We start from the raw sequence: 14066 nt of genomic DNA, 5'->3' as shown, positions 1-14066 counted from the left end.
GTTGCAGAGCTATCAAAACTAGAGAGAGATGGGGGAGGTATCAAAGTTAGAGGACAAACAGACAGAGACAGTGAGCTATGATGCAGTATCAGTTTGATTGTTCTGAATTCAACACACACACACACACACACACACACACACACACACACACACACACACACACACACACACACACACACACACACACTTATCTCAGCCATGCTGCTAACCCAGGATGTAAAGGGACCCCATGAGTTAACTGTTATCTGCTTAAATGGAATGAATTTGCTTTTTGAATATCTATTCCAAAGTGTTTCAAGCTCATGCATGCTTAAAAAAAGCTCACTCTCTTTAGCACCCTCACACATAACCTTGCATGCACACAGGCAAACGAGCACAGCCCAAAAAGCAGGCGCAATACGTAGGTGATCTCATGTGGAAATGCATTCCATCTATGCCTCTCACTCTTTCCAAACTAGAATGTCTACAGATGAAGAAGTAATGATGAAATGAAAAGTGATAGCCAATAACAAAACCATTCAATGTCCCCATAGGTATTAGGTATGCTTCTGAGGAATGCATAGCCTTGACTTCCTTTTAAGGCTTGCGTGTTCTGTTATAACCTCGCCTTCATACCAGTCAGAACTGTACATATGATTATGCAAACCAGAACTTAACAACATTAGCAAGAAGATAATGTTATTATCTATTATTATGCAGAAGAATGGGATAGTAAAAAGAATCAAGCACTGCGGGTAAAAAGGGACGAAACAGACACAGCACACAAAGACATGCACCACATGCTGGATTCTTCCATTTAGAAAACTGTCCCGCGTAGTTGTAACAATGTCAAAGTCATAACGAAATATGTATTTCTTTCATCTACTCATTTGATTAGCCTATTTCAGATTTCAAAATCGAACGAAGAAATTTGACAAGAATGACAATGAAATGGAACAACCATTTAGAGGTTCACGATCTGACTTTCCCTGCGTTAAAAATCTTCCGACTCCAAAAATGTACATTTTTTTTTTACACTGGACTAATAGCCTATGTTCCACCATAAGCAAACAGTGAGCAATGTGTAGCCTATTCGTTTACAATTATTTCGGGTAAAAATATGACATGTTGAACTTCGTTCCAGGCTACCCTCTGCGCATCAAGTAGCCTGATTCCCCTTCAATTGACCTTATGGTAAATATAGGGACCGTTTTTATTGAACTAAATACTAGGTTATATCTCCATGCCATATTTACAATTTAACTTTTGAGTTAAAGGGTTCAGGGTCGAGTTTTTCGACTGCTACGGAGCAAAGAGCAAACGTTAGCTCTTAAATTAATTATGAACACAATGGGACTGGGGACCTGTGCCCGGCGTCATGTGCAGTGTGTATAAAACAATCCGCATATGTAGCCTAGGCCTAATGTCTAAATAAACTGGAATATTTAGTTTGGACTGTTGTAATTCTCTTTAAGCAATTAAGCAACAGGTGCAATAAATCGTATTTCTGTACAACACAGCGGAAGAGCTAAATATGACACGTTATTACAGCGTATTCAAAACAACATAAAGTTACTGTATGCTTTTATAAGCAAGAAAACATTTTTTTTTGCTTTAGGTCTATGTTTGTCCTCCTAAGATGTGTCAATAGCCTACAGCACAGCAGGAGGCAAAGGTGTATTGAGTTTACACGAAAGGTATAATACTAAACCACAGAAATTATAGGCATGTAGGCAATTCCCGAATGCTTTTATGAACTTCTTTTTTTTTTTTTTTACCAAGAATTAGGACTAATTTAGCCTTATCCACAAGTGTAGCCTATTAGGCAAGTAAAACCGGTGATAAAGTCAGCATAACAATAATTTAAACATGCATTAATAAAAATGAACATTAATGAAAGTTTAAGTATCCAGTCATAAACATGTATTGATGAATGGTAGGAATTTGAATATTCCAGTTTGAACACTGTGTTGTTCAAACAATGTTTAAGTCATTTCCTTAGACACCAGGACATCTTTTTAAGAATATATCCATAGTTCACCATGATTACATTTTATATAGCAACATTAAAGTTATTGAATATCACCTAAATATTTCCAACAATTCCCAGCAGTGAACAGTTTTCCGATCGGTTTAGACCCACCGGGTTTCGGGTAACATGCGTGCAATACAGTCCAGCAATTCCTTCCTTTTTCAGAGAATGACACATTTCAGATGAAGAGATTTCCCACCTCTTAATGGTGATTCGTCATCACACTTTTGATAAAGACAGACCGAAGCTTTACCTGGTTTAAGAGTATGCATTTAAACCTATATCTCATATGTCATTTCCTTCTTCGATACTTGTATCAAAGACAAGAAAAGAGGAAGGAAAATAATTTAGTGCATTTGTACAAAAATTATACAAACGTATGCCTACATTTAATCTAAATAATCTTACAATATTCAAACATAAAAAGCAACCTGTTGCGTAACAAAAACCACATTGACTGAATATTCACTGAATTAAAATATGCCTTTTTAAATTATAAAGGAATCCACAGGAATCCATAAATAGGCTACAAAAGGCCATCAGATGAATAGTGGGCTACACATCGCTACATGCACGACCGTGTAACACACAGAACTCCGTTCAAGAGAAGATAGAATTCCAAATGTCCTGTCTGTCTTTCTCCAGGCATAATCCTAGCCTGGCAAGTGAAAGGTAATGCGTCAGCGGCTTTGTGTGTAGAGAATGAGGCTCAATGTCAGAAGGGACGGCGAGAGGTGAGGAGGGGATGAGAGGTGAGTTGAGTTGAGGGTTGAGGAGACTGATGGAGGATGAAGTCCCTCACAATGTTTGGTCCCAAATCCCACAAAAAGCGATGAGTCCATATAAATACATAACATGCAGTTGTCATCCAAGAAAATGTAACAAAACTATTCCCGAAAGGACAGCAAAATACCGCACATGACCTGCACAGTTGATTTAGGATCTATAACGTCGTCTATATTATGCCATAGGCTTACTGTTTGAATGCTCAAAACATGAAAAACATAGATTATATGAAAATGGGGTAAATTATAGCCTACAAAGAAGACATTAAAACAAAATAAATATTTAAGAGTTACCTTTCAGTTAAATTTGACTACATGTACTGTAGGCCTAAATTTAAGATTTAGGCCGATTAAGCAAGTTTTGTAAGCACATATTATTAATGATCACTTGACACTTTTGTGGGAGAAGCCCCACGAAACAAAATCCACACAAATGTTTTCTTTATCCTTTTTAAAATACAAAATAACGACGGCAAAACACAACGAATAAGATCTATACAGGCTATTTCTAACAATGTAATCCATCCACAAACACGGAACATTTACCTAACCGCATTCTCATTAAATATCACCACAAAATGTGTAAAGAAAATTTAAAAAATATTAATTTGTGTCTTTGCCAATCCACACCTTTACGCACGGAAACTTTACGATCCTGACAAAATTAACAACAGTTTATTTTCCTCTTTAAAAAAAAGTGACTATTTTCTAAACTGTGAAACTCACATGAAGAACTCTGGGGATGAGGGGGTGTTGTCACTGCTGGATCCGTTTTCTCGGAAGCCGTTGGTGATGAGCTTCTCGTACTTGTCCTTGTATGCGTCCCTCTCCCTGGCCAGCCGCGACATCTCCGCCTTGAGGTGGTCCACCTGCTGGACCAGCTGCGTCTTCTCACCCTCCAGAACATGTCTCTGCTGGACCCGCTTGTAGCGGCATGACTGGGCATAGCCTCTGTTCTTTAGGGTCCTCCTCTTCTGTTTCAGCCGGATCACCTCCTCTTTGCTGACCCCGCGGAGGTGTCGGTTCAGCTCCCGTACTGACATGGTCACCAGCTGGTCGTCCGAAAACCGGTCGTCCAGGTCCAGGTGTCCCATGTGTTGGTGGCTGCCCGCCGAGCTAGCGTTGGACGGGACCCCGGTGGAGGGGTGGTGTCCCCCGGCGTGGTGGTGATGGTGGTGGTGGTGGTGGGGACCTCCGTTCTGCGCTGCTGCTGCAGCGATAACAGCCGATACCACAGCGGCTGCTGAGCCCATCTCCTCCCCGGCCATGCCGCCTCCTGCCCCGGCCGACCCGGCAAACTGCTGCCCTCTTGCATAGCCATCGAAGGACTGGAGCTGGTGGCTGCTGCTGATCAGCGCCTCTACCGCGTCTTCGGGGCTGAAGCCCAGCGCTTCGGGATTCAGCTGCTGTTGGTAGCCGCTCATCCAGTAAAAATCCTCCAGGTGAGCCTTCTGCTCGCTCCCGGAGCCCGGGCTGGGCGCCGAAAAGCTTGGGGAAGGGGGAACCGAGCTGCAAGGCGTGCTCATCGGGGTGGAAGACAAGGATCCCCCGGTGATCAGACGGCTGCACTGGCTGATGCTGCGATCCGGCTCCACCGGCTCCTTTTTCACTTCAAACTTCATCAGATCGAAGTCATTAACATATTCCATGGCCAGGGGACTGGTGGGCAGGTCGGAGTTGCTCATTGCCAGTTCTGATGCCATCCTTTTGCTGCTGCTGCTGACAGCAGTCCTCCAAACGGGTTGAGCAGCACCTGTCAAAGCGGGCTGCGGTGACACGCACTGAGCCAGCTTGATTTCTTTATTTAAAAAAAAAAAATGTGGAAAAACAAGGGGTTTTCTAGCCTAATTGTGCTGCGCACGTTTTTGGTTTTTGAAATTGGATCTTTTTTCTCTCTCTCTCTTTAACGCAGTGTTTGCACAGACGCACTAGAACAGCGCGTGCGTCGCTCTCTCGTTTTTCGCCCTCTCTCTCCTTGTCTGCACGCGGTTCTGTGTGTTTCTAACATTTAACACTTCATGCCTTCTTTTAGGATTAGTGCGCGAAATTGAAGGAGGTTCACGTGAGGTGTCACTGGCAAATTCGTGCCTTGAAGAGAATAATACAAAAAAAAAAAACTCCACGCCAGGCTTGACGGAGAGAGATTTTTTTTTAAAGGGATCAACCCCCGCAGACGAGTTTAAATGCATTGCTGACTTTTATAGGCGTCCTGACGTCAGGGCTCAAATATGAAATGGTATTGGACTCACATCCAATGGGCTATCTCGCTCTGAGGGACAATTAGCATAATATTAGATGATCCAATATTTTGGGAAAGGACCGAGCCTATCAGTTAACTCTCTCCGGACTAGAATTTAAAGACAGTGAAAACAAAATAAAGAAACACTACAATACATAGCCTATTGGTTATTACGATTTTCAACAGGTAGATGTTCATCCCGTTTCTTTCAATAAAGTTGTCTATAAATACCTACATAGGCTATAAGCAACATAGAAAAGACAGTTAATTGTCTATTAGCTACCTTATCAATAGATTTACAGAAGTTTATGACACTATTGACGTTAATCAATCAAACTGTAGGCTATTTTTGTCAGCATAACAAAGAGGTATAGGCTATACCTTTTAAACATTGGGGTTGTAAAACGAATATAAGATATCCAATTGCTTATAATATCAGGGTAGTGTTAGGTGGTAGTTAGTAGGCCCTAGGAATATTATGTTGCGTGTAAATATTTAGAACTAAGATGTCTTTCATTGTGGAACGATGTAGGTACATTAACGTAAACACCGCTTAATCTTGGAACATTTACCAGTCAAATTGCACTCACTTCTCTCAGCCTATACGTGTATGAAACCTAATTCAGAGCAATTTATACAACTCTGGCCTTATGGACATGTTCAATTATGCGTTCTATGTTCTATTGATAGCCTACGTATTTTCTTTGACGATTTTCATATTCTCTGGTAGCAGTTCTTGGTCAGGGAAGTCATTTAAAGTACTGTACACTTGTGTTTTTTCGATAGGGTTGTGAAAACATGGGTCCGGCCATGTGAATGGCTGTTAGCAAACCCAACAGCGCCACCCTTTGGAATAAGACAGTGGCCTAGGTAACGAACATTAGAAATGGCAGGTGGGTGATATCATCCTCTCTGAAGATACAAGGGTTCATCATTACTTTGCTTGACAATAACACACAGTAGGGGAGATTGGGGTAAATTAAGTCATTTTTACATTCAGCCTCAATCCGTCAAGGGAAATCAAGTGTTCTTTCTCACAAAGATATCTATATATATTTCAGGATGTTGTGTATCTCTGGAAATAGTTAATGTAAACATTACAGTTTTGAAAACATAGCTTGTCCAAAAAAACTGGTCTCTTGGCTATACTTACCCCAGGTATGGGACAGGGTAAATTAAGCCATGGGACAGGGTAAATTAAGCCATGGGACAGGGTAAGTTAAGCCATGGGACAGGGTAAGTTAAGCCATGGGACAGGGTAAGTTAAGCCATGGGACAGGGTAAATTAAGCCACGGGACAGGGTAAGTTAAGCCATGGGACAGGGTAAATTAAGCCATGGGACAGGGTAAATTAAGCCATGGGACAGGGTAAGTTAAGCCATGGGACAGGGTAGGTTAAGCCATGGGACAGGGTAAATTAAGACATGGGACAGGGTAAGTTAAGCCATGGGACAGGGTAAGTTAAGCCATGGGACAGGGTAAGTTAAGCCATGGGACAGGGTAAGTTAAGCCATGGGACAGGGTAGGTTAAGCCATGGGACAGGGTAAATTAACATGGGACAGGGTAAGTTAAGCCATGGGACAGGGTAAATTAAGCCATGGGACAGGGTAAATTAAGCCATGGGACAGGGTAAGTTAAGCCATGGGACAGGGTAAATTAAGCCATGGGACAGGGTAAATTAAGCCATGGGACAGGGTAAATTAAGCCATGGGACAGGGTAAGTTAAGCCATGGGACAGGGTAAGTTAAGCCATGGGACAGGGTAAATTAAGCCATGGGACAGGGTAGGTTAAGCCATGGGACAGGGTAAATTAAGCCATGGGACAGGGTAAGTTAAGCCATGGGACAGGGTAGGTTAAGCCATGGGACAGGGTAAATTAAGCCACGAGACAGGGTAAATTAAGCCATGGGACAGGGTAAATTAAGCCATGGGACAGGGTAAATTAAGCCATGGGACAGGGTAGGTTAAGCCATGGGACAGGGTAAATTAAGCCATGGGACAGGGTAAGTTAAGCCATGGGACAGGGTAGGTTAAGCCATGGGACAGGGTAAATTAAGCCACGAGACAGGGTAAATTAAGCCATGGGACAGGGTAAATTAAGCCATGGGACAGGGTAAATTAAGCCATGGGACAGGGTAAGTTAAGCCATGGGACAGGGTAAGTTAAGCCATGGGACAGGGTAAATTAAGCCATGGGACAGGGTAAGTTAAGCCATGGGACAGGGTAGGTTAAGCCATGGGACAGGGTAAATTAACATGGGACAGGGTAAGTTAAGCCATGGGACAGGGTAAATTAAGCCATGGGACAGGGTAAATTAAGCCATGGGACAGGGTAAGTTAAGCCATGGGACAGGGTAAATTAAGCCATGGGACAGGGTAAATTAAGCCATGGGACAGGGTAAATTAAGCCATGGGACAGGGTAAATTAAGCCATGGGACAGGGTAAATTAAGCCATGGGACAGGGTAAATTAAGCCATGGGACAGGGTAAGTTAAGCCATGGGACAGGGTAGGTTAAGCCATGGGACAGGGTAAATTAAGCCATGGGACAGGGTAGGTTAAGCCATGGGACAGGGTAAATTAAGCCATGGGACAGGGTAAGTTAAGCCATGGGACAGGGTAGGTTAAGCCATGGGACAGGGTAAATTAAGCCATGAGACAGGGTAAATTAAGCCATGGGACAGGGTAAGTTAAGCCATGGGACAGGGTAGGTTAAGCCATGGGACAGGGTAAATTAAGCCATGGGACAGGGTAAGTTAAGCCATGGGACAGGGTAAATTAAGCCATGGGACAGGGTAAGTTAAGCCATGGGACAGGGTAAGTTAAGCCATGGGACAGGGTAAATTAAGCCACGAGACAGGGTAAATTAAGCCATGGGACAGGGTAAGTTAAGCCATGGGACAGGGTAGGTTAAGCCATGGGACAGGGTGAGTTAAACCATGGGACAGGGTAAATTAAGCCATGGGACAGGGTAAATTAAGCCATGGGACAGGGTAAGTTAAGCCATGGGACAGGGTAAGTTAAGCCATGGGACAGGGTAAGTTAAGCCATGGGACAGGGTAAATTAAGCCACGGGACAGGGTAAGTTAAGCCATGGGACAGGGTAAGTTAAGCCATGGGACAGGGTAAGTTAAGCCATGGGACAGGGTAAGTTAAGCCATGGGACAGGGTAAATTAAGCCATGGGACAGGGTAAGTTAAGCCATGGGACAGGGTAAATTAAGCCATGGGACAGGGTAAATTAAGCCATGGGACAGGGTAGGTTAAGCCATGGGACAGGGTATGTTAAGCCATGGGACAGGGTAAATTAAGCCACGGGACAGGGTAAATTAAGCCATGGGACAGGGTAGGTTAAGCCATGGGACAGGGTAAATTAAGCCACGGGACAGGGTAAGTTAAGCCATGGGACAGGGTAAGTTAAGTCGCCTACACATTTCTATACTGAATTAAATATTACCACCAGGGTCATAACTAGACATGAGGACACCGAGGTCCGGACCTCTGTCATTTTTTCGAATTAAACACAAAATTATATCTGGTACACAATAAAGTTATGGTTCAACATGTAAATATCGCTCCCAGTGTTGAAGCTTAGGAACACTTATATTCTTGATCTGACAGTTCTAATCGTGCCTGTATTTGGGAGATGATGGAAAAAGGCCATTTAAAAACTGTCCCTTGACTCCTGCCGTGTCTACAGACATCCCCTAAACAAGTAAAAACTGTCTCTCTGAAAATTTGTGCACAACTGGTAAGTAGTCGCTTATTGATAGGCCTCTGTCAGTCAGTCAGTCAGGTGGCTAGCTGCCGAGCTACAGAGACTTCTATTGCAGTAACATTGAAGGGCTCTGGCTAGTATTACTTAGCCAGCTAAGAATGCAGTAAGAAACTAACGTTAAACAGAGCATATCTCAGCAGGAGCAAAAAATAGGCTACTACCAAAAATATAAACACATGTAAAGTTCTGGTCCCATGTTTCATGAGCTGAAATAAAAAATCCCAGAAATTTCCCATATACACAAAAAGCTTTTTTTCTCTCAAATTTTGTTCACAAATTTGTTTACATCCCTGTTAGTGAGCATGTATCATTTGCCAAGATAATCCATCCACCTGACAGGTGTGGCATATCAAGAAGCTGATTAAACAGCATGATCATTACACAGGTGCACATTGTGCTGGGGACAATACACAGAACACTTTAAAATGTGCAGTTTTGTCACACAACTCAATGCAACAGATGTCTAAAGTCTTGAGGGAGCGTGCAATTGGATGACTGCAGGAATGTCCACCAGAGCATTTAATGTTAATTTCTCTACCACAAGCAACATCGTTTTAGAGAATTTGGCAGTACGCCCAACCTGTATTTAACTAGGCAAGTCAGTTAAGAACAAATTCTTATTTAAAATGACGGTCTACCCTTGCCAAACCCGGACGGCGCTGGGCCAATTGTGCGCCGCCCTACAGGACTCCCAATCACAGCCGGATGTGATACAGGGACTGTAATGACATCTCTTGCACTGAGATGCAGTGCCTTAGACCACTGTGCCACTCGGGAACCTGCCTCACAACCGCAGACACGTGTGTAACCACGCCAGCTCAGGACCTCCACATCTGGTTTCTTCACCTACGGGGTCATCTGAGACCAGCCACCCGGACAGCTGATGAAACTGTGGGTTTGCACAACCGAAGAGTTTCTGCACAAACTGTCAGAAACCATCTCAGGGAAGCTCATCTGCATGCTCGTCGTCCTCACCAGGGTCTTGACCTGACTACAGTTTGGCGTAACCGACTTCACTGAGCAAATGTTCACATTCGATGGCCACTGGCACGGTGGAGAAGTGTGCTTTTCATGGATGAATCCCAGTTTCAACTGTACTGCCAGATACAAGACAGTGTGTATGGCATCGTGTGGGTGAGGGGTTTGCTAATGTCAACGTTGTGAACAGAGTGCCCCATGGTGGCTATGGGGTTATGGTATGGGTAGGCATAAGCTATGGACAACGAACACAATTGCATTTTATCAATGGCAATTTGAATGCACAGTGATACCGTGACGAGATCCCGGGGCCCACTGTCGTGCCATTCACCCGCCTCCATAACCTCAAGTTTCAGCATAATAATGCACGACCCCATGTCACTAGGAATTGTTTACAATTCCTGGAAGCTGAAAATGGAAGCGTTTTCCAGTTCCCGCCAATATCCAGCAACTTCATACAGCCATTGAAGAGGAGTGGGAGAACATTCCAGAGGCCACAACAATCAACAGTCTGTTCAACTCCATGTGAAGGAGATGTGTGGCGCTGCATGAGGCAAATGGTGGTCACACCAGATACTGACTGGTGTTCTGATCCCCGCCCCTACCTTTTTTTAAAAAGGTGTCGGTGACCAATAGATGCATATCTGTATGCCCAGTCATGTGAAATCCATAGAGTAGGGCCTAATGTATTTATTTCAAGTGACTGATTTCCTTATATAAACAATAACTCAGTAAAACCTTTGAAATTGCTGCATATTGCATTAATATTTTTGATCAGTGTGTTTGTAGATCGACTGAGGTGAATTAACCTACAGCAGCCAAAGTGATAATTGCTGGGCTCCCTTTAGTTTGTTTTTGCTGTTCTCCAATAGCATTTCATTTAGTCAAAATGTTGTAGCAGGGATGGCTAACTTTTATGGGGTGAGGGGGTCACAAAAGATCTGACCACATCATGATGGGCCGCAGAGGCTTGCGAGTCTGTATACACACATCTACACCCACACATGCATTTAGAGCTGGCCCACGATTGTTACCAGTTTAGATAGCTGGCCACTAGACTAACTTACCTAACTAAAAATGTTTCGCTGACACGGCCTAATTGAATGACTATCAGTGACTGACATGACAAGAAAAACTGCTGATGCACAACCAAATTTAGAAATTACACCTTGTGAATTCTACTATTGAGTAAGTTGAGACCCCACCGAGTACCTAAAAAAAGAAAATGGATCCGCGTGGCCACCAGTTGCCCATCCCTAGTAAAAATACAAGCATCATAAAACCTCTAACACAATAACTTCATTTGACTTGGTGAAAACATGTTTTTTTGGACTTAACTTGCTCCCCCCTACAGGTTCTGCCTAAACTCTACACATCCTCGAGCCTCTGGATGTGAGAGCAGGTAAAGTGAGCATTTCTTATTCTAAACAGAAGAAAGAAGAAAAACAAGAACACTAAACATGGTCATAGGACCAGGACTTTTAGGTCATATATGTCACTTTCACTATAAGCTCTTCATCACTCTACATAACACACCATGTCCAGCCTTCAGGCCATGAAATACTTCTCTATCTCTTTGCTCTGATATGGAGGAATCCCCAGTAGAGCCTGTTCCCCTTCTAATGAACAGAACAGGCTACTCTTCGGAGGAGAGGGCTATCCTCGGAGGAGAGGAGAGTAAATAACGTGTCTCTCTGTGGAGCGATTCTCACGGGGAAGCAACATCTAGAAGTACAAAGCCTCCAGCAGCGCAGCACCAAGTCCCCTGTGCCTCAACTCAAGTAAATATTCTCCTGGTCCCTGTGACTGTTCATGGGGACTTAACGCTAAACACAGAGGATAAACACACTCTTTTATTCATTAAAACACCAAACAGAGGAGGCTCTCTCTGAGGAGGAGTCTCTGATGGGTTCAATAAATATCAGAGAGGAGAGCTGTCCCTTCTGATGCCACTGTGCTGCTGCTGTGGAAACACATAGCTAGTCATCATTAGTTAGCAGAAGAACTGTAAGGTGTAATTGCGATAAATCTCTGTAAATGAAGTGTCTTATGAAACAGTCATACACATTTCTAAACAATGTAATTTAGACTAACTCGCTCGTATAATCAACATGGTATTTCTTTATCCAAGTAGTTTTTTTTACTACACAGTCATAGCTATAATACTAATGCACATGGTATTTCCTTCTAATAATGCAATTAGCAATAATGTAATTATTAGTTTTCAATAATGTATATGATTCATATTGTTGCTGAGAATGGATGGACCATACAAAGCAGGAATATAAGATTCCTTTGTTTTAACATTTTCTGGAAGCCATAGGTAGTCCTACAGATCTTGTAAGTCATGATATTTTCTCTAGCCTGGAATCCACACAGTGTATCCCTTCGTTTCACTGTTGTTTCACTTCACTGATTCAGTATGGACCTGCTCCAATAGAAGGGCTCCTGGACTGTCCAAAAAATTGCCTGTCCAATCTGTGTCCTCTCAGAAACTGTGGGTGGGTTTATCAGAAACTATGAGCGGCTTTATCCCAAATACCCACGGTGTTAATGAGAGACAATGTGACCTTTCTGAGTTCACCGCAGGAGAGCACTGATGTATCCTGGGTAAAAGTGTTCTCTTCAGGGCTGGCCTGTGATTTACTGTTGCTGTGACTTTACAAATGATTACATCTGTGACCGGGTTCTCCTGATCCTATGAGCACTGCTTCATTTTGAAGTATGCTTACCTTTTGTTTTCCTGTAATGTTCATGTTTTCTAATCTACATCTGTAGTTGTGTTGTTCCATTGCTTTGGAAGGAGCGTGAGAGAAGTGTGTGTCTGTGTGAGAGAATCACTGATGATTCATCTGACAATACTGTGTGTTCACTTCCCAGTACACTTTATTATGGCAGATAAACTCAATGTAACTTCAATAAACCCACATTAACTACATGTAAGGAATCCACCATTATTGAGCTTGTGCTCCATAATCTCTCATTATAGCCCCAATGGGAGGTTGGCTTCATATTAACTAAGAATCACAATGTAATGCCATGTATTAACTCTATTTAATATGTATATTAAATCCTAGTCTCACTCATAATGGGGGAAGAACCAGACTGCTGCTGTTCCAATGGGCCTCATCAGATCTCAGACACTCATTTAATTAGCAGCAGAGAGAATGAAGTGTTTTGGGGGGGTTTTAACTAAGTGTTGTATCTTCTGCAATAGAATGAGGGAGCTGTGAATAGCTATTACAAGAATGGGTAACACTTTTCTCTGCCAGTGTTTTATGAAGGGAATAAAATAATGCATATTAAGATAATAAGCTTCCACTCCACGGAAACAAAGTACCGTCTCTCTGTCTCTCTCTCTCTCTCTCTCTCTCTCTGTCTCTCTCTCTCTCTCTCTCTGTCTCTCTCTCTCTCTCTCTCTCTACCTCTCTCTCTCTACCTCTCTCTCTCTCTCTACCTCTCTCTCTCTACCTCTCTCTCTCTCTCTCTACCTCTCTCTCTCTCTCTCTCTCTCTGTCTCTCTCTCTCTCTCTCTCTCTCTGTCTCTCTCTCTGTCTCTCTCTCTCTCTCTCTCTCTCTCTCTCTCTCTCTCTCTCTCTCTCTCTCTCTCCCTCTCTCCCTCCTTAACACTCCTCCACTTGCACCATCTGTCTCTATTGCACTCTAATTGAAACCTTCATTCATCAGACCTCCGCCTCACCTTTTTCCTTCAGTGTATCTGCTTTGGACCAGTGTATTTACATATGAAATATGACAAACAGTACCCTAATGTACTATGAGATGAGAAAAAAGTATGTGGACACCTGCTCGTCAAATATATCATTCCTAAATCATGGGCATTAATATGGAGTTGGTCCCTGCTTTGCCAATAGAACAGCCTCCACTCTTCTGGGAAGGTTTCCCACTAGATGGTAGAACATTTCTTCTGGGACTTGCTTCCACTCAGCCACAAGAGCATTATTGAGGTTGGGTACTGATGTTGGGCGATTAGACCTGGCTCGCAGTCGGTGTTCCAATTCATCTGTGCAGGCCAGGTCACTGTTGCCACGAAGTTGGAAGCACAGAATCGTCTGGAATGCCATTGTATGCTGTAGCTTTAAGATTTCCCTTCACTGGAACAAAGGGAAAGGGAAAGACGGATACCTAGTCAGTTGTAAAACTGAATGGCTTCAACTGAAATGTGTCTTCCGCATATAACCCAACCCCTCTGAATCAGAGTAGTGCGGGGGGGCTGCCTTTTCGACATCCACGTCTTTGGCGCCCGGGGAACAATGGGT

General features: G+C 43.1%; 1 protein-coding gene across 1 annotated transcript in view; it reads right to left on the bottom strand.

Annotated features, from left to right (window-relative positions):
- Nucleotides 1-4952, bottom strand: part of LOC115118919 (transcription factor Maf-like) — a 95383-nt gene extending 90431 nt beyond the window's left edge. Inside the window, exon 1 of the mRNA XM_065009777.1 lies at nt 3523-4952. Within this exon, the coding sequence (XP_064865849.1) occupies nt 3523-4499 (977 nt within the window). The 5' untranslated portion in view covers nt 4500-4952. The remainder of the gene's footprint in view (nt 1-3522) is intronic.
- Between the last annotated feature and the right edge of the window lie 9114 nt (nt 4953-14066).

The sequence above is a fragment of the Oncorhynchus nerka genome, linkage group LG25 (genome assembly GCF_034236695.1).
Source record: "Oncorhynchus nerka isolate Pitt River linkage group LG25, Oner_Uvic_2.0, whole genome shotgun sequence".
Taxonomy (NCBI): domain Eukaryota; kingdom Metazoa; phylum Chordata; class Actinopteri; order Salmoniformes; family Salmonidae; genus Oncorhynchus; species Oncorhynchus nerka.
The sequence above is the reverse complement of the archived record's forward strand: the minus strand, read 5'-3'. Positions and strand labels throughout refer to the sequence as shown.